Source organism: Eulemur rufifrons, chromosome 7, assembly GCF_041146395.1.
Source record: "Eulemur rufifrons isolate Redbay chromosome 7, OSU_ERuf_1, whole genome shotgun sequence".
NCBI classification, from domain to species: Eukaryota; Metazoa; Chordata; class Mammalia; order Primates; family Lemuridae; genus Eulemur; species Eulemur rufifrons.
The window spans coordinates 201,598,926-201,622,291 of record NC_090989.1 but is presented as its reverse complement, the minus strand read 5'-3'; the positions used below and the strand labels follow the sequence as shown (position 1 = coordinate 201,622,291).

General features: G+C 56.3%; 1 protein-coding gene across 1 annotated transcript in view; it reads right to left on the bottom strand.

Moving 5' to 3' along the window:
- Positions 1-579: 579 nt before the first annotated feature.
- The window catches only part of FGD3 (FYVE, RhoGEF and PH domain containing 3), a 109,971-nt gene continuing 87,184 nt past the window's right edge, over positions 580-23,366 (bottom strand). Inside the window, exons 7-18 of the mRNA XM_069472093.1 lie at positions 22,231-22,369; positions 21,420-21,478; positions 19,841-19,987; positions 18,319-18,411; positions 16,812-16,891; positions 15,930-15,960; positions 15,410-15,517; positions 13,752-13,814; positions 6,402-6,524; positions 3,459-3,599; positions 1,808-1,948; positions 580-1,115 (exon numbers count right to left, since the gene is read on the bottom strand). Coding sequence (XP_069328194.1) covers positions 864-1,115; positions 1,808-1,948; positions 3,459-3,599; positions 6,402-6,524; positions 13,752-13,814; positions 15,410-15,517; positions 15,930-15,960; positions 16,812-16,891; positions 18,319-18,411; positions 19,841-19,987; positions 21,420-21,478; positions 22,231-22,369 — 1,377 coding nt within the window. The 3' untranslated portion in view covers positions 580-863. The remainder of the gene's footprint in view (positions 1,116-1,807; positions 1,949-3,458; positions 3,600-6,401; positions 6,525-13,751; positions 13,815-15,409; positions 15,518-15,929; positions 15,961-16,811; positions 16,892-18,318; positions 18,412-19,840; positions 19,988-21,419; positions 21,479-22,230; positions 22,370-23,366) is intronic.

The following is a 23,366-nucleotide window of genomic DNA, read 5'->3' as shown; positions in this document are numbered from 1 at the left end:
CCCCACTGGCAGGACCATGGTGCAGAACTGCTCTCTAGGTGAGGCATGTGGCCTGGGAGATTCTGTCACCCTTGTCCCCCAACTGTCTACCAGTTGGCCCACCTTGTGGGGGGACCCTGCTGAGGGGCCAGGGAGAGAGTGCTAAGGCTGTGGCCACCTGCTGGTGGCAGCATTTATTTATGCAGATAAGTACTGCTTGCTGCCTGCAAAGGGGCAGCCACACATCTCACACTGGCCACATGGTGGCTGGGGTGAGTCTCCCGGCAGAGTTTCTGAGTGTGGTTATTCGGGAACCATGAGTCCAGCCAGGACGGGGCAGGCCCTTCACTTGCCCCCTCCCGTGCGCTGCAGGCAGGACCTCAGGAGAGGGGCAGAGAAGGGACGGGGAGCCCGGGGCAGTGAGTCACAATTCAGCTTACACTGTGTAGAAGGACGGGCAGAGGCCGGGGCAGACCACACTGTAGACATCTGTCGACCGGGCAGTATGTTGCTGTCCCTGAGAGGTGCCCAGGCCACCTCCTTCTGCCTTTTGGAGCTGGTGACACCATGCAGCCCACCTGAATAATGTTTACTTTGGCAGCTGGGCTGCGCTCCCCTGCTCTGAGCCATACTGCTGGGGCTGGGGCTGGAGGCTGGGCTCCTGCCTGAGGCTTGCTGGGTGACCTTGGGCAAGTGGCTGCACCTCTCTGGGCCTCAGTTTCCTCTCCTCTGAAGAGAGGGGATCCTCCAGGGTCATTTGCCCTGAGCTCTGGGCTGTCAGCCCACTCTCAGCAGTTCCAGGCACCCTTCATGTGACCTCTGACACCACCTCCCAGGAAAGCACAGGCCAAATGTGGCGGTGTGAAGGCAGTGGGAGGCTCAGCTCACAGACCAGGTGTGCCAGCAGGGGCCTGGGGCTGCAGAGCCCCCGGGCTGTCCCGGACCATGTCCCCTTGGGTGGCAGCGCTCAGGGCCTCCAGCCACTGCTGCTGCAGCTCTGCAGAGGGGGCGCTCAGGTACCAGGACTGCTGTGCCTGCTGCAGCTTCCACACGTGCCCCGAGTGCGGCCTCTCCTCGGGGCCCGGCACGCTCACGGTGCAGCTGGCCAGAGGGATGGTGCGAGGCAGCCGGCCGTCCTGGAGCAAAAAGCCAAGCGTCAGTGGGGGCCCCAGCCCCCAGGCTCACCCCTGTGACTCAGGCCCTCCCAGGCAGCCAGCCCCAGCCCCATGCATGCAAGGCGGTGCTGAGCCCGATGGGGCTGGTGGCCATGCCTGCGCTGCCTTCTGTCAACAGGAGGCCGGGTGGCCCACCGGCTCTCAGAGGGAGGATACGGGAGGGGACATCCTGCCTACCCCACAGGATGCCTGGACCTCATGGCCTCCTTTGGACTGCTGGGCCTCTAGGGAGGAGAGCCAGGATGAACCCCTGTGACAGGGTAGCAACTAGGCCTCAAAGGGGCTGCGTGAGGGTCCCTGACTGGGGGAGGGGCAGTATGGGTTCCTGAGCCGGGCCTACCAGGCTCTGCAGCTCCCAGCCCAGCCAGGATGCATGAATGAATGAAAGGGTGAATAAATGAATACAGCAGGAGGGAGGGGCAGCCCCTCACACCCCACTGGCCCTGGGGTCCTGGCTTCAGTAGGTCCTGCCTCCGTGAGTGGGCAGCAGAGGGGAGTAGAGGGTGCTGGGAAAACTGAGGCCCAGATGACCCTGCTCAGTGGGTGGGCCCCAGGCAGGTGGCCCAGGTCTGCTGTGGGCACCCCAGGCCTGAGGCTCTTGGCTGCAGGAGCAAAGTGGACCCCACACCCAGCCTGGGGGCGGGGACACATACCTGGCTACCTCCCTCCAGGTGCAGCATGTGGGGGTCTGACACGGGGATGGCGGCCCACACCTCACTCCAGGCTTCACTGCTTTCCAACAGCCGTAGGGGGCCACAGAGCAGGCTGGGCCGGGTGTCTGCAGCGGGTGGCTTCTGGGGACACAGATGCACAAGTTAAGGGTGGTCTCACTTGCAGTGGTCATGCTTTCTCCTCAGGAGGCTGGGGCAGGGGCAGGGCCAGGGCCACTGCTTGGAAGGAGCTGGCCGTGGAGCCACGGCCAAGGCCTGGCAGAAATGGGGACCAGCTTCACCCAGCTCCAAGGGTCACTTGAAGCCAGGCCTGTGGAACACAGGTGAGTGTGGCATCAGGCAAGGTTTGTAGGCTGGACCCCCTGAGGGGAGCGAGTCCACGTACTGGGTCAGGACAGCATCAGTGTAACAGGAAAGGACCAACAGCAAGGACCCGAGGGTGGCTCATGGCCAAGGGACTGAGTGTGTTTTAGTGCACACACATGCACACACACAGCCTCCCTGCTTGTGTTTTAGAGCACATAGAGACAAGTCTCCTGAGCCATCTGGATGTGGCTCAGACACTGCCTGCTGGAGCTGGTGCCCCTCACACTCGGGGCTCCTGCAAGGCCGGAGCCCCCTTGCACACTGTCGAGTCATGTGCCCCACAGCCCTGGGCCTCCCAGAACACACCACAGTATTTAAATTGTGGGAATGACAGAGCGCAAGTGGGGAATGCAAGGGTCTTTCTTCACCATCGAGATCGTTCTACACACGGTCCTAATATACTTCCTACATCTTTGACTTCTTAGACCAAAGACCCAGACAGGCTCCAACCACCCCTGAGTCAGAGCAGCTGGAACCTTGAAAACAGACTGCCCCCAGCCCATCTGGCCACCCCGCCCAGCCTCTGGGAGAGAAACCAACATTATAAACAGCTTCCTAGGAGACGGCAGCCTGCAGCGGCTGTATCAAGTGGAGAGAAAGGAAAATGAACTCTTCTGGGAAACCATGTTTTCTCTTTTCCAGCTTTCTTGTGACTCTATAAAATAGGAACTGTTTTCTTGAGGAAAGAAGGCAGGGAAGGCAGCAGCCACCCTCAGGAAGAGGAGGGGAGGAGGAAAGAGCAGGGAAGGGGAGAGGGGAAGAGGGCTGATGCCCTGCCTGCCTCCAGTGCCCTGCTTGTCCTCTGACAGCTGGCAGTGGGGCAGGCCACGACGTGGGCAGCATCTCCCCTTGGGTGGGCCTCAAGGCCTGGACTTGGGGGCAGTTCCAAGCCTCACCCTCCAACCAAAGTAACCAGTGTGAGGCTGACACTTGTTCCCATCTAACCCCTGGGTGCAAATGGTTCCCAAGCCGCAGCCCTGGCTGGTCCTGAGAAGCTCAACATGCGCGCGCACACACACACACACACACACACACACACACACACACACGTTAAATTGTAGCTGCTCCAGCTGTTCCCAGCGGCTCTCCTTGGTTCCCAGGGCCTGTGGACCCCACTGAGACACCCCCAATCTGTCCTGGGCCCCAGGGAGCTCTAGAAGCAGAGTTAGCTGAAGCTGTGGGGTTAGGAGGTGGGGTGTGGACACATGTCTGGTACAGGACGCTCTGCTGTGCCACTCCGAAGAGAGCAGGAACCCGGAGCACCCACCTCTGTGTTCTGCTTGGGCTCGGCTGAAGCCTCAGGGCTGGGGCTCTCAGGGGCCACCGGCTGTGTCAGGAAACACTCTCTGCAGACACGGCTCTGCCTGCAGTTCTCAGCCTTGAACTCGGAGCACTTCCCACAAATGACCTACAAGACAGAGGGCACCTGTGACCCCACCTCCCAGGGACACAGGACTGTCCAGGAAGAGGCCAGGAGAGGCAGGAGGGGTCAGGGCTCCTCCTCCAGTAGCCCTGTTCAACAGCAGAGAGTGAGGCTGGTCCTACTGGACGTCCAGGGCCTGTTCTCCTTGCCCGGATGGCCCAGAGTCCAGGAGTCTGTGTGCACTGGAAGAAGAATGAGAGAAGCCACCAAGCACATGAGAGAACTCCCCATCACTGGTCATCAGGGAAATGCAAATCAAAATCATCATAAGAAAACACTTCACACCCCTCAGCATGGCTGTTATCAAAAAAACAAAACAAAACAAAAAAAGCCCAAAACCCAAAAAACAGAAAATAACTAGTGTTGGCACAGATGTGGAGAAATTGGAATATGTGCACTGCTTGTGGGAATGTAAAATGCAATAGCTGCTGTGAAGAACAGTGTGGCAGTTCTTCAAAAAATTAAATATAGAATTACCATATCATCCGGCAATTCCACTTCTGGGTATATACCCCAAAGAATCAAAAGCAGGATCTCAAATATACATTTGTATATTCATGTCCATAGCAGCATTATTCACAATAGCCAAAATGTGAAGAAGCAAAGTGGGCCACAGCCCACATCCACTGGCAATCGAATAGAGGAATCTGGTCCATCTGAACAGCACAGTGTTATTGACATGGGTGGGTGGAGCACAGGAAGGAAGCCAAGGGGTGCTCCAGAGCTCCTCCCACCCTGGACCCCACCCTACTCCGGCAGACCCCTCGGCTCCCCTACTTTGGCTCCTCAGGGCTGCATCCTATTGGTTATCCTGTCTCTGCCTCAGTCTCCCTCCCTCTGCTGGATCCTTCTCCTAGCACACAGAGTGTCTCCTCCAGTTTCAGCGCCACCCACACGCCCCCCTTCCAGCACCCTCTTCTCCCATTCGCCTCCTGCCTCATGCACCGAGTGCTGTAGGACCCGGAGATCTCTGCTCAAACCTCATGGGAGTCTAGTTTGAATCACACCCTGTGGTCGCTGGTTGCTGAGGGACTGCAGCATTCAAACATAGACACGAATTTCACGGGCATTAGGAGATTCGGCAGAGGGAGAGATTATTCTCTTTAAGTAGATGGAAGGCACCCTCTTTTGAAGTCTCAGTTTTATGGGGATTTTGTTCTTGGAATTTCTCTTTCTTTTATGACTTCCTTTGTGAGGAAGAAGGAACACTGTGCAAACCAAGGCAATGAGAACCCAACTAAGCCCCAGCAGCTGGCACAGAGAAGTAGTAATGTCATGGAGGGCACTGAGCCACCTCTGCTGGGTGGTGAAGTCCAGCTTGGCCATGAGGACGCTCACTCTAGGGAAGATTAACAGAAGCTGGAGCTTTTGATTCCAAAGAGTCTCAAAGTGAAGTCCATAGCTGAGCAGGGGCCTGGGCATATATTCTTAGGATGGTTCTTAAATTAAAGCAACAGATTCCATGCAAGTCTGATAGGGAAAGCAGGGCTGAGTTAAATCCCCTAATCCCAGAGAGTGCAAACTGGGCCCCAAACTGAGTGTTCCTTTAAGAGGTACAGATCATATTACCCATCTGCCTGTCCATCCACCTTCCACCATCTACCATCCATCCATTTGCCACCCATTTGTCCATCTATCCATCCTCCATCCATCCACCCATTCATCTCTCCATCCTTCACCCACCCATCCATCTACCCATCTTTCACCCATCTATCCATCCATTCACCCATCCATTCATACCTCCATATGCCATTCATTTATTTGCCTATCCATCCATCCATTCTCCACCCATCTATCCATACTTCCTACATCTCCACTTCTATCCATACTTCCATTCACCCATCCATCCATCTATCCACCCACCCATCCATCCATTATCCACCATCTATACATCTACCGATGCATCCATCCACCCACTCACCCATCCACCCACCCATCTATCAACCTGTTCATTTATCCTATTTATCCATCCATCCATCCTTCATCCACCCACCTATCTACTCATTTATCCATCTACCTAGGCATCCATCCATCATCCATCTACCTATCCATCCATTCATCATCCATCCATCCATCCACCTTCCCCGGCCCCCCACTAGTGTGACAAGGTACAACAAGGAACATCAGGTCAGGCACAGACTGCTGGTGCCCTTTGGATAAACACCTCCAAGGCAGCTGTGTGCTGAGATCCACTTGCTAACATAGATTCAATTTTAATATCTTAACCTAAAATAATCATTAGTTCTTTAACCTGAAAATACCTGAATCATTAGTTATGTTCTCAGGGATATTTTTATGTTCAATTATTGAGTGATGACTCAGCAGCCCATTCTCCAGAGACAGGGCTTTGGGGCTGAGTGAGAAGGAATGGAGATGGTGTGCACTTGGGGCACTAGTCAGAGACAGCACCTCCCCCTTGTCACACAGGCCTACCAACCTTCACACCCCTGGAGTGCTGGGGCAAAGGCCAGCAGGAGGAGTTCCCACCATGGCCACACCCTTCCCCTTCCCCTTCCCCATGCACCTCGCACAGCGTGAGGACCAGGACACTCCCCTGGTTCTCAAGGCCACCTATATAAGGGGCTCTGTGGTTCCAAATCTAGCACTTTTTCAACCACAAGAAGTGTTTGTCAAACACCAGAGCTGGCCAGAGAAAAGTGATTAGCCTCTACTTCAGATGGGACAATTTCACTCTCAAGGGCATGTGCATCTGTGAGACGGGACCTGGACACCCCCGTTAGGGCTGGTGGTATCTGAGCCCCCGCCCTCCCTCTCCCTGGGACTCACCACCCCGCACAGCTTGCAGTGGTGCCTCCTCTTGGTGATGGAGTTAAAGGTCTCACCGCAGCTCTTACAGCTCTGCTTCTCCTTGTCACGTCTGGTCTTAGAGGATAGTTTTCTGGGCTCGAGCTACAAGGAGGCAGATAACCACCATCAGCTTCTGAGTCATGTGTGCGCCCCGCCCCTTTGGGTGGTGGACGGGCAGCTCTCCGGATTGTAGAGCCAACGCCTACTCAGGGCAAAAAGTGCCGGAGGGAATGAAGTACAGAGCCAAGAGCGCCACGTCCCCTTCCCAGCCTCGCCTGTTACAGGCTGCCTGGCGGTGTCTCACCTTGAGTAAGATTATAAATGGAGCAAGACCTTTATGTTTGGAACAACTTGGCCAATGCCTTTATCTGGTGCGTCTGACCAAATATCGAGGGGAGTCGAAGCTGGAGGAAAACAGCACTTACTGGGGCAGGCTGCAGGGGGCACAGACACAGCCCGCAGCACTGCGGACAGGGGTGTCCATGCCCTCCCTGCCCCAGGCCGAGCTCCGGAGCTCCAGCCTGCACCCAGCCATGCACCCGCTCTGTGTGGGCTCCAGGGGGCACCCATCCTGCCAGGTGCACCACATGGATGAACATACATGTGCACCTGGCCTGCGCTCACAGAGAGCTTGGAAACATCCAGGAGCACACGTGAGGAAACCAAAGGAGAGCTGAGGCTGGAGCCAGGGGCTTTACTCCCCTCTGCCTCCTGCAATGCTGCCTGAACTTCCTACGGAGGAGGGTGGTGTGGAGGGTGGGAGCAGGTGCAGCCTGGGGCCCCCCACCGAGCCTCAGTTTCCCTGGCTGATTATAAGCAGTGCAAGGTGGGGGACAGACCCCAGGCTCCTGCCCCTCATCAGCCGTGAGACCCTGGACCAGTCACTTGGCTTCTGTGAGCCTCAGTTTCCTCATCTGTAAAACGGGATGAATGACACTCTTTGGGTACTGAGCCTCATTACAGCGCATGAAGGCCTGACTGTTTTGGCAAGTTGCCAATTACCCTTTTGCGTTCCAGTGGCCTGCAAACCTCACCTCCGGAAGTGCCCCATCCTTTGATGAAATAACTTCCTGTGCTTTGAAACTCCCCCACCGCCAGCATTTCCTTTCTGAGGAGGCCACAGCTCCCAGCAGGTGGCCTCTCGTGACACCTCTTGCTGCTGACACAGACCATTAAGAGTTTAAGAAATGCCAAAGATATTTACAAATTCCCCAGGATGTCACAGCTGGAACTGCCACTAGAAATGCTTATCTCAACCTCTCTGGTGCACAGACAGGGAAACTGAGGCCTGGAGGCATTCTGTTTAAAAGAAAAACATCTAAAATTATCTTACCATTAGTAATTCTGAGTAAAATAAAATGAGGTCTGGAATTTGTTTTAAAATATTACAGAAAAAAAAAAAAGAATATGTGTCTGTGGCAGGCCGGGGACAGAGGAAGCAAGGATGGCACCAAGTCGAATTTTTCCGAGGCTGGGGAGGGAAGAGGGCTCACCACACTGTTATCCCTACTCAGTCCAAAACTGAGTATCCCTACTTGAGTCCAAAACTTCCATGATAAAAAGTTGAACAAAACAGCTAAAAATATGTGTAACAAAAACTCTGCAAGTTTAAGGAGAAAGAGATGAGCTGGTTGGGGGTAGGGGAGCCAGGAAGGGGTGGCTCGGACTGGGTGTCAGCACTGGAGGCTGCGATGGACTGAGCTGTGTCCCCAAAATTCATATGCTGAAGGCCTAACCCCCAGTACATCAGAATGTGATGGTATTTGGCTTTTAAAAGGGTGATTAAGTTAAAATGAGGTCCTTAGAGTGGGCCCTGATTCAATCTGACTTGTGTCCTTATAGCAAGAGGTGATGACGACACAGACACACAGACGTGACCATGTGACCATGTGAGGACACAGGGAGAAGCCACTGTCTACAAGCCAAAGAGAGAAGCCTCAGGAGAAATTAGTCCTCTGACCCCTTGACCTCAGACTTCCAGCCTTCAGAACTGTGAGAAAGTAAATTTCTGTAGTTTAAGCCACCCAGTCTATGGTATTTATGGCAGCCTGAGCAAACTGATGCCTCGGTGCAAATTCTGGCCCTGCACTTGCTAGCTGTGTGGCCTGGTACGTGGCCTCCCCTAACTGTCCCCATCTGCAGGTCCCACCACCGTGAGGCCAGCACCCTGGCCTGCCTTGCACAGGAGCCTGAGGGCAGGGCTGGCTCCTCAAGGATGGCGGGAAGTTTGCTCTCCCTCGGCCCCCAGCACCTCCAACTCATGGGCCTCCCCTGAGGACACAGGGGTGGGACAAGCTTGGGCTCCCTCTGTGGTTCATCTCATGCTCTGAACCACAGTCAGGGGTCCAAGCCCACAAGGGGAGGAATGGGCTGGCAGCAAAACCGTGTTCCCCTGGGCCTCCCTTCTTCCCTAAGTGCCACCCTCACCCAGCCCCCCAGAGCTCTCTGCCCCACTTGAGGCTTCTTCCCTTGTGACTGTCTCTCAGGACTGCTAGGGGGACACAAACATGCACTGAAAAGGAGAGGAGAGAGGGGCCTGGGGCAGGGGAGGGACAGAAGAGGGAATGAAGCCATCCACAGGATCTGCTGTGGCCCAGTAGCCTTCACTCTCCACCCACCTTCAGGGTGTCCCCAAATCCCTGTTCTCTGGGTGAGGACTCCAAGGGTGCCAGATGTGGGAGCGGTTCATAGCAGGGCAGCCTGACATGTGCCTCAGCCCAGAACTGCCTGCTCTAGGGGACCCTGGGCAGGGGACCCCTGCCACGGCACCCAGCAGGCAGCAGTGCACAGCGGCTGAGAACGCAGGAGGCCGTGGGTGCTACAGGAAATCCCTGAGGGGCAAGAAGGGGCTGGTGAGGCAGAGGCCAACCCACAGGGGAGGCAAGGCGTGAGTGGGCCACGGTGTGCGGCCAGGAGCTCAGTCCCCGAGGACCGGTCAGTTCACAGTTCCGGCGGCAGGCAGGGCCTCAGGGCTGGGGCTGGCACCGAGGTCCCACTGGCTTCCTTCATCGGGTGAGTCTTCCCATGGTCGGCAGCTGAGGAGCTGAGCAGTGCCCTCAGTCCTGGCCTGACCTGCTCCACGGTGCTGAGGACTGTAGCCCACTGCGGCCATCCTTGCTGTGCCTGTGCCCTTGACCACACCGGTTCCCCAACACTGAGGTCTGGCTGGACTTGTAGATGGCAGGGGACCAGGTGACTGAGGGGCAAGGAATCCACTGAGTGGCCAGGGACAGGTCTCCAGGCTGATCACACTCCCTTTTTGGATGTTATCAGACAGGCCGACCAAGGGAAGGGGCCTCAGGTTTTCTGTGTGGACGTCAGGACATCAGAAAGGCTGGCCCGAGCCCTTCCAGGAAGATGGAGATAACTGGCTGAGCGACTCTACCTCAAAGTGCCCAAAACACGCCAAAGTCAACCCCAAAACTGGTCTCCACCAAGGGCCAGCAGATTTAGCTGCACATCTGGGGGCTGGGGGACAGGTCGGTGAGACAGAATCAGACCCCAGTCAGCAGCCGCAGTGAATCCACATCAGTTGTATCAGAGGTGGGAAGCGAGCCCCAGGCCATGGGTTTCAGGCACTGCCTGGGGTTGTTCCATCAGGGGGCGGCTGGTGAGCTGGGGCCGCTCTGCTCTTACACGGCCAGGAGCCCTGAGGGTGGGCATGGGCGGGGCCTCGTCCCAGGAAAGGCAGCGCCAGAGCTGCGGGGGAGGGCAGCATGCGGGAAGAACACTTGGCACAGCCCGAGAAAGGGAGGCCGGGGGCGGGTGCCTCCCTGGCACCTTGGAGGGGTCCATGTGTCACCCATGGTGAGTCTGGGAACCTGGGAGTTCTTTCAAATGGTGACATTTTGTGCTTCTGTTTACAGCGACAGGACTTTAGCAAAACAGAGAAGGCTTTGAATTCTGGGAGGCCCCTTGCAAAACTTCCTGGTTTGGGTTTAGCTTCTCTTGGGAAAGAGGGGCTTACAAAGACTGCACAGATGAAGACATCAGGGCTCAGGAAATAAAACCATCCCCCTAGAATGGATTTATTTCCCTCTCTAAATATGCTAAGAATAAGCAATAAGTTTAGTATAATGTAGCGAAAATCACTCCTTTTGGTGTGAGAATTAACTCACTTTCCAGCACCTTGTATTAAAATGTACACCATGCTCCCCCTGTGCAACACAGCAGACACACACTGAGCTGTCCCAAGTCCCCCAAAATCTCCCCTGTGCTCAGTCTCTGCTCACAGGAAGACACCACTAGAAACACATGGCCAGGCCAGGCCCCGTGCTGGAGCTGGGTCCGTTGTTTGGTTGTTTGTTGTGGGGCCCAGCCCTGGCTTGGGACAGAGACAAGAGACTGGAACTGGAATGTGACCCTGAGCGTCCGGTTGCCACAGGACATGCAGAACCCGAGGAGGACTGAGCTCCGGGTCAGGAGAAGGAAAGTGAATGGGGCAGACTGCATGTCCCCCTGCCAGGCGTGGCCATCGAGGCCCAGTGGGTCTGCCGACCACAGCCTGACCCACGCAGGCCCCCGGACATGGACGGGAGCCCTGAGCTGCGGGGGTTCCCATGGCACCTGACTGCTTCGATCTCTGCCCAGGGCAAAGAAAGGCTCCAAGAGCGGTACTTGGCCAAAGCCTGGCTCCAGGGCCAAATCCCAGCCTGTGTCTCTCCACAGGTTAAGACATTCTAAAACATAGCCTTTCCCTCCAGCTAGAACATTCTCTGATCTGGGCACCAAGCCCAGTCAGCCTCTGACATGGGACCCCATCCCAACTGCAGAAGCCTGGGCTAATGCCCTTGGGCCAGCCCCAGGCTCCTGTAATCAGCCCAGGTCCTGTCCACCCCGAGGCCCCTACCCATTTCTGCTTCCCTGTGTCTCCAGGGCACTGAGGGTCCCATCTCCGGGACCTGTGGGCTCATATCCAGGGACAGTTGCACCAGCAAAGAACTGGTGGCTCTCACCGCACCTTGGTGCCTCTATGGCCAGCGAGTGACACTGACGCCTCCAGAAGCCATCTCAGGACCCAGGGCTGAATGGTGGAGGTCCCTGAGCCTGGTTCAGCTGGGTCTCCCCACGGCAGACATCCAGGTGGGAGGCAGCCTCCGTGCCAAGGCCTCATCGTGGACATTTTATGCTGCTGGCCCTGGCCGAGGGGTGCGGGCTGATCGCGGAGTGCGGCATACATACGTGTGAAGGCTGAAGCGTGCCCCCCTGGGACCATGTAACGTGTGCCCACTTTGGGCAGCTCAGGCTTTTGTGAGTGCAGGTGCATACTCATGAGGACAAGCTGCTTTTCATAACGTCCCCAAAGGCTTCAGGAAAAGGGGCTGATAGAGCTGTATGAGTCTAGGGTGTGGCCAGCCTCACACATAGGCTTTGGCAATTGAAATAGTAGCTGATGGTGATTCTCGTGGGAAATGTTTTCACCAGGGATGCCAGGGGAGGCCACATGGCTTCAAAGACGTGGGCAGGGCAGGCAGCAGGCAGGGGCCAAGGTCCCAGGGCCTGGTGGAGCAAGGGGTAGTTAGGGCATGTCAGGGGAGGGTGGCCAGGAAGCAGGGTGAGGCCAGAGAGAGCCCAGACGAGACGCAGAACTCGGCTCAGGAGCTTAGGCAGTGAGGACACCGCTGTGCTGCACTCAGACTTCCTGATTTTCAGTTTTAACGAGATTTCCCCTCCGGGTGGCTGTGTGCTCTGCAGAGGCCAGGCAACCACCAGGCCCTTTCCTCACGCCCATTTCGTGTTTATTTCGAAGTCCCCCCTCCCTCCTGCACTCCACGGTGCCCTGAAATGCTACATCCTTGCCTGAAGCCTCCTGGCTTCATCGAGGTTCCCAATGCCTGGCCACCCTAAGGACACGGCTGGCACAACCTGGTACAGTTAGGTCACAAGGAGGGCGTGGCAGCCAGCACCCGGCCCGCCTGGACAGGCCCGCCTCAGCAGGCAGCCCAGAGGAGGAGCTCGTGTCTTGCTCCTAGAGATTTAGCTCAGGACAGGGACTCCTGCTCCCTGAGACCAAGGGGACAGCAGGAGGTGGGAAGGGTGGCCAGTAGCCCCACCCTCCCTCACTCCAGGACAGCCCTGGCCGCATGGCAGGTCCTCCCCCTTGGTCAAAGCCAGCTCACCTCATTGCCCTGCGTCTGTTTCCTCCTGCATAAAATGGGGTTGGTCACAGCAAAACCCCGGAATGGCTGAGATAACCCAGTGGTTATCTCTCTAAACAGGGTAATGTTTATAGAGAACTCTCAGGGACGGGGGTTAAAGTTCAGGCTGAGTCACCAGCTGTTCTATGCCTCAGCCAGCAGGACACACGGCTACACCTACCCGAGATGCAGTGCTGGCCCTGGGTCTGTGTGCGTGCGAGAGAGAGACAGAGACAGAGACAGAGAGACAGAGACAGAGAGACAGAAGGAGACAGACAGAGGGATTAAGAGACACAGATTGAGCATGAGCTGGGGAAATGTGGGGGCTGTGTCCCCAAGGTGGTGGTCTGGAGACCGCGGGCAGCCAAGCCAGGCAGGTGTCATATCATTCCTCCTGAGCCTGGCCGGCAGCAGGGAGAGGCGAGGTGCCTGCGAGCATCCCCTTCCCAGCATGGGGAGGGGGGGGTTGGCGCGACAGCCACACCAGGGTGGTCTAGGGCTGTGTGTGGCTGTCAGTGCGAGTGAGCCTCAGGCTGAGATCCAGGGACAGCAGCTCCAGGCTCTGCTGCTCGTGACGCAGTGGCACACTCTGCATCCTGTTTCACCTCCCAGGTTAAATGGAGGGAGAAGGGCCTCATCCAGTTCCCACGGCCGTCCCTGGCAGGCAGACGCGTGGACACAGGCTGCCTGGCCCGTGCTGTACCTCCGCGGGCCACGCTGCCTTAGGGGGACCAGAACACGATGAGAGTGGTGAGAAGGCCCAGGCCTCCCTGTCCCTGGCTCAGGGTAGGGACTAAGCTGTCCTCTTTGCTGTACTGAGCCTCGTAAAGACCTGGCACTACACTAGGACATGCTTTCCCCGGGCACAAGTCACGCACATTAAGAGCACAAATGTCACATAGAGCTCAGAGGATTCTCACACGTGTGCACAGCTGTGTGTCCACTCCTGACCCAGGTAAGGAACATCCCCACACTGACAGGCTCCCATGTGCCTGCCTTGCAGAGCCCCCAGTCACAGACACGGCTTTGCACTCCCACAGCCAGGCCTCCAGGCACACGGTGGGGGGTAAGGATGACACCTTGCCCCTTGACCCCCAGGTGTCCCTGCTCTAGTACCCCTTCCCTTTCACCCTGGTCTGACCTTCCTTTTCTACCTTCTGCCCCTGCTGACCGCTGGGTGTGGGTCACTCACCCCTGTCGCAGCCCCGCTGCCTTCGGCCGTCACCACAGGCTCCCCGGAGCTGGTGCTCCCCATCTGGAAGGACACAGAGGCCGAGTGAGAGGAGATTCCAGGGCCACACAGCCCCATGCAGCAGGGGGACATTTTCTGAAAACCCCAGCAGCTCTGTGCATTGAGGGCAGGTTTAGGAGAAGGAATTCCCGGGGTCCAAGACTTGCTGGGACTGTGCAGAAGCTGCAGCCTTCCTGGCCTGCTCCTTAGCTGGGAGGCTTCTCGGGAATGAGCATCTCCCCGCACGGTGGGTGGCTGGCAGGTGATGCCTCCCTGTGGCCCACCCTGATGGGGGCTCTAAATCACACCAAGTTGCCCAATGCGGAGGGTCCCTTTGGATTCCCTCCTCATCCTTCAGGGGTCCCTGTGGAGTGTCGCTGCAGCCCCGCCTGACTTTCTCATGCAGAGCAAGGTGCTGGGTTCAGCCTCTGGGCAGAAAAGGATGGAGTCAACAGCCACGCTCAGTGTCACCCACTCCCAGGTCACCTCCACTCAAGGCTGGTCAGAGCTGGAAATAGTGCAAAGTTTGCTTACAAATACGTCTGGGAAGCAGAAAAAAAGCCAGCAGACTTAATGCGAATATGAAGTGGAGAACTGGCGAGCTGGGTTGCTGCCAGCAGACCCTGGGAGGTGGTGGGGAAGGGGAGCCAGCCTGGGGCTGGGCAAGGCGGAGAGAGCCGGGTACCTTCACTCTGAAGTCGTGCCTGGTGCCCCCATAAAGGCTGGAGCCCAGCACTGCGCCCAGGGCACCGTCTCTCCTGGGTGTCTCCCCAGGTGTGTCTCTGCTGCAGCCCTAGCCCCTGACACCGCACCCAGGACCAGACACTCCAGGGCCTTCCTTACAGTAGGCAGAGATCTGCCTCCTCGTCTAATCCTCTCTCCTTGACTCCAGGGAAGCCCAGGAGTAGCTGAGGCTGGGCCCTGGGGCTACAGCCCTGACGCCCCTGCCTGGCTCTTCGATGAGGACCCTGCAGCCCTGACTCTTGTATGAAATCCCAGTCTCCACATGAAGTCCCCCCTGGGCCCTTAGGGCAGCTTCATATGGGGACAGGGAATGAGCTGTCCCCACTGCTCCCTCCAAGGTGCTCTGAGCTGCCACCTCCTAGGGTGCCAGTGTATGGGGGCATTTGGGGAGAAAACACAACTGCAAAAAAGTATCTGCAGTTGCTGAACATGTTGTGCACATGGTATGTAGGAAGGGTGTCATGGCCCTGTGACACTGGCTCCACCACCTGTGGCCTGGGCATGTCACCAAGCTTCTCTGAGACTCAGTTTCCACAAGGATAAGGTAATGATCCTCAGTGCACAGGGCTGCAGTGCAGAGGGCCCAAGATGACAAAACTGCTCTCCAGGGAGCACTTCCTCCACACCTGCATCCTGCCTTCCCCACACCTGGGCGCGGACCACTGGCCTCAGGGCCCAGCAGGCTGCAGTGGGCACTCAGTAAACGGGGAACAGATGAATGGGCATCACCAGCTGCCAGCCGCCCTGGTCCCTGGTCCCTGCATGAGGAAAAGCTCCAGGGGACAAGCCTCCCACCCAGACACCAGCCCCTTCTGCTTCCCGGCAGGCAGCCACATCCCCTCAAGGTCCCTTCTCGGCCCAGGCTGCTGACTCACGGGCATGTCTGCAGGAGGGCTGGGGTCCTCGTCCTGGCTGAAGGTGCTGCCGAAGGCCTTGAAGGTCTCGCTGTTCTGCTTGTGCTTCTCGATGGTGGCCTGGATGATCTGAACATAGCAGCAAGGCAGCAGGGCCATCAGGGAGTGTGGGAGCATGCCACCCCGCGGGAGCGCCCTGGCATTCTCAGAACAGCTCCCTGGCTGCCAGCCATCTCACTTCCCCCAAACCAACAACTTGGGAGCCTCCCAGGAGAGGACACTGAGCCTGCAGCTCCTTTGGGCCCATTTATGTTTATTTATTGGGGGGGGTGTGGTCAAACAAGCTAATGGTTTGAAAGGCTTGTGGCATCCGAAGGTGCCTATGAAGGCACAGCACAGTCACTGCATCCCTCGGGGCAGGACGTGGGGGACCAGCAGTGCCGGGGGTCTCGGGGCTGCCCCCTGTCTCTGCTCCAACATGAATGACTATACTGCTCAATAACTTGGTCATTTGGTTACTTTAAAACTTTAGGAACTTCACCTGAATCCATTCTTTCTTCTCTTCTTCTGTCCTATAAAACCAGAACAGTATTTTATTATCCAGTCTTAGATGCTGACTATAAACCACCAGCTGCCTCTCAGCCCTGCAGCGCACACCCAAGCCACTCGCCGTCTTCTAAATGCAGCTCAAGGCAAAGACTGGCCCCGAGCGCTCCAAAACACTGGCCAGGTGGGGCCCGGTGGGGCCCGGTGTGCCACATGGAGCCCTCTGCCATAGATGTACATCAACGTCTCCCTGGGCCATGACGGGTCATTACAAAGATCCCATCATCTGTGGGACATGGGAGACGGGACCCTCCACATATAGCTGGTCATGGCATCAGGTTGGCATCACCTTAAAGGGTGGTGTGACAACAGCCACCAAAATGGAAAACAGATATACACCCTTTGACCAGCAAGTCTACATCAGGAATCTATCTGATGACTATAAGGACACGAATGCCCAAAAACCTAAGTACAAGGACACCATTCGGGGTTGCTGATCACAATGGAGAATGATGCTGCTTTAGGAAGGGCGCTGATATGGGATGATTCTTGTTAAGAGAAAAAAAGGGAGATGTAGAACCAGCTATACAGTAAACAGCCATCTGTGATTCAACAAGTAGATACATATGTGTGTGTGCATAGAACATCCTGGAAGGGTACTTAAGGGATGATTCAGAATATCTGCCGGCCCAGGGACAGGAGGTGGGCAGAGGCTTAACTTTCACTGACTTTCCCTTGATATTGTTACATTTTAAACCACGAATAAATAAATAAATAAAAACCTATTACAAGGTTATCCAGTTTAGGGGGAAAAAAAGGCATCTGCTAAAATTTCAGGTCAAAGCCACGCACACAGCTGTGGACGCCCGAGCCCTACCGAGTCTGCAGCTCCAGCGACCTTTTTCTTCCCGTGAGGATGAATGTACGTGCTGCATTCGGCTTGACGATATCCTGCACCTGAAGGGACAAGGACAAAGAACAAAACATGAACAGAACCAAGCCGGTCATTGCAGCGACTCCAGCCGAGGCTCAGGGTCACGGTGGCTGCAGGCCAGCTGCTGCATGGGGGGCTTTGCTGACTAAGCCCGCCGCCAGGCCTCCTCTGCATGTCACCCCAGCCAGCCCGTGGAGACGCGTATTTCCCCACCGGGCACCACCTCCCAGCAGCAGCCACCTCCCCTTGGGAAGAATGAGGATCTCATGAGAAGAGTGAGGAGGGCCTCAGCCACCCCGCAGGCATCTGAGTCCCCTGAACAGGTGTGTCCTAGGTTTGGAAATATAAACAGGACAACGTGTGCCCAGAAGCGATGAAATGGTCCTTTATTCATAGAACTGCAGCCTCAGATTCCATCCCCTTCCATCAGGACATGACCACAGAGCACAACAGCAGGTGTGGTGGCTCCTGGTGGTCCTCGAGCCAAGCCCCCGTCCCAGCCACCGACTGGCCAGCTGGTGGCCTTAGGGAAGTACAGACCCTGGACCCTGCCCAGAACCTCTGGATATTCCCAGCCCACAGTTGAGAACTTCTGCATTAATATATTTAATTAATTAAAATACAACTGATTTCTGTAGAGAAACACTAGAAAAATGGTTCCTCCTGACTGTATCAAAAGGTGTTTTTCACTAGCTGGTCATTGCTTTTGATAGTATTTCTCAATCTGGATTCGGAGGATTTCAAGGTAAGAGGGGATTTTGGTATCATCTAAGCAAAACTTTGCTTTTTGAAATGATTAAATACTTTGATTTAACAAATATTTTTGGGTCACCCATTGATTCAGAGCACTATCCACAGGGGATGGGGGCCTGTTCCAGCCCAGTCCACACCATGAGACAGAGAATAGGCTTGAGGGACAAGGGGCAGCAAAGACAAAGGCCGTTCTGGACCACCCTACACAGCCGCCTCTGACCTCCTGGCTCCGAGATGGTGCAGGACAGGAGAGAGCTTGGGACCCAGGGACGAGGCAAGGCCAGCGGCATTTCCCTACCCTAGATTTGTCCCTGCAACCTTGAGCTTCATTTCTGGGTCTGTAAATAGGGCCTTGAGTCCCAGCCCACAGGTGACAGGGGTCTGCCCAGGTCCTGGCACTGTCCATGGCACCTCCTGTGGCCCCGGAGGCTGTGCACTGTTTCCTAACAACCACCTGTCTCAGCCCCATCCTTTCAGCACGAGGTGACAGTGATCTGGCGGGTGGGCCAAGCGGAGAGAAGGGAGAACCCTGTCCACCCAGCCCAGGACGGATGTTCAGACAATGCCTTAGTCTTGGATAGAGCCTGTGGCTTGGAGAAGTGGGCAGGGGCGATGGGCTGCACAGCGGTGAGCACCGAGGCGTCCAGAGCCCAGGTGTCCTCAGCTCTGCAGGTTTGGGAGGGAGGGGCTCACCCACCTGGAGGCCTGAGATGTCCATCTTCTCCCGGACACTGAACTTCTGGCCCATGAGCCGCAGTTTGGGCACACAGTAAAGGATCATGCTGTTGAACTGCAAGAGGGACGGGCACAGGTGAGGGGCAGGGGCTGCTCAGTAGGCGACCCAGAGGCCCCAGTGAGCTTCTCGCATGGGACGTTTTTGTTTTTTTCTTTTTTGGTGGGGGATAGTGTCTCACTCTGTTGCCTGGGCTAGAGTGCAGTAGCTCCATCACAGCTCATGGCAAACTCACACGCTTGGGCTCATCCTGCCTCCGCCTCCCAAGTAGCTGTGACTACAGGCACATGCCACCCCGCCCAGCTAATTTTTTAAAATTACTTTTTGTAGAAACAGGGTCTTGCTGTGTTGCTCAGGCTGATCTCAAACTCCTGGCCTCAAGGAATCCTCCTGCCTCAGGCTCCCAAAGTGCTGGGATTACAGGTGTGAGCCACTGTGCCTGGCTGCACATGGGACCTTTTTAAGTTTCTCTTTAATGTTATAAAGTAAATGTGTGCATTATTTTAACTATGGTTACATCTTTGAGCAAGGAGACTGTAGATACTAGCTTTTTATTTTTGTTCAAATTTCTCTTTTTATTTTAAACCAAGACTTTAAATTTTTAAGTCTTTTTAAATTGTGTAATAAAAACCCAAACCTTTGAATGAGTAATGAACATGGAATAATCTCTCAAATGCACATGTCAAGCAAAAGAAGCCAGACTCATCTCATGGCATTTATGTGGCATTCTGGAAAAGGTATAATTATAGAAACAGAGAACAGATCACTGGTCCCTGGGGCAGAGGCGGGGTGGAGGTGGGGGGAGCGCTTAACCACAAAGGGGCAGGACAAGGGAATTTCGCAGGGGGTGACCGAATTGTTCCGTAACTTCATTGTGGTTACAACTGCATTTGTCAAAACTCAGAACTGTACAGCAAAAGTGAGTTTCACTCAATGTAAATTTTAAAAACTTTTTAAAAACCTTTCAGAGAAATAATTGTTTATATAAGAAGGCTTAGAGCAAAATTGAAATGGGAAGAAGAATCATGTCTATTCCCACTACGTCGGGGCAGCCAGGGTGGATCTCTCTTTATACTTCCTTCCCGTCTTTCCCCCCACTCCAGGTGGGGTTTGGTTCTAGGAGAGTTGAAATCATGACGCCCTGCTATGGTTCTTTGTGCTGTCCTGGTTGCTACAAGCTGGAGTCTGCTCAGCTCCAGCAGAGGTAGACCAGGGAGAACAGGGACATTGGCTGTGAGGGATAAAAACAAATGTTTGCAGCAAATGGGGCAGAGCCGTGGCAAAGGCTTGGTGCCTGGATGTGGAGGAATGAGGCTCCACGTGGCTGAGGGGACCCGGGAGGGTCACAGATGGTGCCAGCAGTCCCAGTAAGAGAGGCCATAGAAAAGCCAAGTCCTTGGGCAACCAGAGCCCTGCCAGCACTGCCCGGGGCCGTGGGGAGGAGGCAGGGGAGGCTCTGTGGCTGGACTGGCAGGGCTGGGCTCACCAGGAAGAGGTGGCGGTCCTGGGTGGTGCCATTCTTGGCCGACAGCTTCTGGATGTGGCCCTCCTTGATCAGCTCATTGGCCGGGTTGACAATGTCCTCCTCCCCACCCAGTTGCTCGTACACCTCCAAGAGCTTGTGCATTTTCTCCTGCAAGAGACACAAGGCTCAGGCAGATGCAAGGCCTGTGAGGGCTGCTGGGGACTCAGAGGCACTGAGCCCTGTCCTGCCATGTGACCCAGGATCCAGATAGGACAATGAGCCTCCCGACAACAGGTGGGAATGGAAAACACGGGGTGATGTTCCAGTTAGGTATTGAAGGATGAATAGAAGTTCACCATGCAGGGAATAACAACAACAATAATAAATAACAACAACAGCTAACTTCATTGCTGAGCCAGGTACTGGTCTACACACAATACATGTTTTAACTCATTAATTCTGATACCAATCCTACGAGGTGGGTGCCATTAGCATCTCCACTTTACAGACAAGGAAACTGAGGCATGGAGAAATTAGTTGCGTGGCCATGAACCAGACTTGGCCAATCTGCACATCACCTTCCCCTGGCCATGGTGACTGGTGGGTGGTCACGTGGCTGTCCAGCAGCCTGAGGTACGAAGGGACAGGGTTACAGCTTATGGCCCCAGCTCTGAGCTGGAAGCCAATGCAGCAGGAGGCAGAGCCAAGCCCACAGGAACCTCAACCACACAACACGGTCTGAGTCTGGACCTGCCGTGCCTCAGCAGACCCCGGCCTTGGACGTGAGTGATCTCAGCCTGCGCACCCTCAGCAGGCTGCTTCACTGGCCCTTCTGCCTCTGGCAAGATGCAGGTAGATGCAAGTGGGCCATACAGCACAGCATAGAGTGTAGGGGCACGAGAGCAGCCAGCAGTGGAGACCTCGGAGGGGCAGACTGGGACAGGGCTGAGGGGCCTTTTGGGAATCAGGGGAGTGGGCAGTCCCTGGTATGTATTCGGGGGAGCTGGGCATGCACCTGCCTTCTACTAGGGGCTGGCAGTACCAGTGCAGTTTGCAAGCACCCGGCACGGACCGGGGGCTGCACATGCACCTGGCGTGCACTAGCGGGGCTGAGTATGCACCTGTCATGTGCTGGGGGTCTGGATGTGCACCTGTCATGTGCTGGGGGGCTGCGTATGCACAGAGCCAGCCCATGAAAGGGACGAATACAGCTTCAGTGAATGAATGAATGAATGACAACAGCCCCAAGGGCTGATGCTTACTGAACCAGGGCATGCCCTGAGCACTTTATGTAGAGTGAGTCTTTTAATTCTCACAACAGCCCAGTGAGACAGGTCCTGTCAATGCCTTCGTTTCACAGAGGAGGAAACTAAGGCACAGAGTGCTAAATAACTCACCCAGGATCACAGGGCTAGCAAGGGGCAGCCCACCCAGATCAAGACGGCCCCCTGCCCCCCTGGGGATGGGTGTGTGTGAAGGTGCTCGCTCAGGGAGGCCCTCCCCCCACCCAGGGCACAGAGGGTGGAGGTGCTTGTGGGTGGGGCCTACCTGCCCTGGCTGTCCCTATACCACACTGCTGGTCCCCTCCCCCTGCACTCACCACTTTCCGAATGGCCGCATTGGAGTGGTTGGCCGCAGTAGAGATGAGCTCCAGGGACCCTGCAGGGGCAAGATTCAGGGTTAGCCTGGGGGCCACGGGGGCTCCACACATTCTCCCGAGAGGCTGACTCTGGAGCTCCGGGGCAGCTGCCTCCAGGGAGAGGTTCTGTCCCTGGTCTCGGCCCTGCCCACAGGTGCCAGGGCTGCTGGCTGCAGAGGCCTGGCCCCAGGGGCCAGGGGTATGACCCATGGACCTGCAGACAGGCCCAGTTTGCTGGGGCCAACAGCAGGTGGGGCTCCCACTCTCCTGCACAGACCCCTGCCCTGTGCTGCCCGCCAGCCACGCCGGTCACTGCCCTTGGCCCAGGGGCCTCGCCAGCCCCATGAGGCCCACTCCTGGGGCCCAAGCTCTGGAGAGGGCCCGCAGCCAGCAGCACCTCACCCAGACCAATGTCCGCCCTCACACTGCAAGCAGGCGAGATTTTTCTCTGCCCTCAAAAACACTAAGTCACTTCCTGAGCTGTTTAGGGGGCGCGCTTTCTCTGTCCCCTCCTCTCTCTGTTTCTCCCTGTGCATCTCTCCAGTCTGTGTCTCTCCTTTTCCTCTTTCTGTGTCTCCCTCTTTCTCTGTCTCTCTCCCTCCCATCTCTCTGTGTCTCTGTCTCTATCTCTCTGGATATCTCTCTCCCTCCACCCCCTCTGTCTCTCTCTGTCTCTCTCTGTCTCCCCCTCCCCCATCCCCACCTCCAGGGTTCTCAGCAGGTCCCCCTGCCTCCCACAGGAGCCCTCAGCCTTGCAGCTTCCCCAACTCACGCTCTGCATCCTTCCGGTCGGGGGCATCCCCCGGGAGCCTCTTCAGATAGTCCTTCAGCAGCAGCTCGTACCGAGGGACCCTCTGCACGGGCTCCAGCATGTGGTGCTGCAGCGTCAGGTTCCCGCACACCTCCTCCTTCTGTGGGGACAGAGGGCAGCGTGTGGACACCAGCCCCAGGAGGCTGCGACATGGCTGGCACAGACCACACTTGACAGCTGGGAGAACCAAGGCTCAGAGAGGCTGGCTGGCGGGGCGAGGACGGACCCCAGGCGGGCTGGCTGTGGACGCGGAGCGTGCTCTTCTGTCACTCCCTCGCTGGAGAGAGTAAGCGCCAGGCCAGGCTGCCTTTTCCCCCACGCGTGTTTCTCCCCACTCACATCCACGTGGGCCTGAAGTGCCTTCCACCCTCTGGCGACAAATCCAGCAAAGCTTTGCCCAACTCTCCTCACGGTGAATTGGGTCGGTGTCTCTCTCACGCTAGAAGCCACCCCGACAGTCCTTCTGCAGACTCCTCTCGTCATAAACACAGTGTTTGTGAGGGTTCGGGTGGCACGTGGGGTGCTGGGACCCCCGGCCCCTGCCCGGCACTGTCCCCGGCACCCTGCAGCTGCCTCCCAGCCCTTTAGCTCCTCCTTGCTGCTGCCAGGGGATCCAGACCCTCCATCCAGCACCCGAGCCCTAGACACACGTGTGCTGAATGTTGTCACCAGTCACCTTTGTGCTCCCCACTTGGGTCCTCCTGCCCATGCCATTTGTCCCCTGCTCCCCTGACGATGCCCACTTGGCAGCGCCTCTGGCTGAGAGGGCTGCTGCCTGCCATCATCCACCTGCATCCCCCGCCGACGTGCCAGCAACTCGAGGGCCTCCGCGGCTCTCGCCCGGCTCAGGGCCAAGAACAGAACAGCTTCCAGCTCAGATGAGCTCAAAGATGCCTTGGATACAACAGAGTGAGGAGAACCCTAGTTTGTAACCTTACTAAAAACAATTGTTCCAACTGTGAGAATCTCAAGGGCTGGTGAGGAAGGGGATATTTACACAATCTCCAAGTGTCTACCTACAGAAACTTCTTAGCAGGGGAGAAACCTAACTGCACCTGGAGAGTCCGGGCAGACACACTTTAATCAAGTGGGCATCC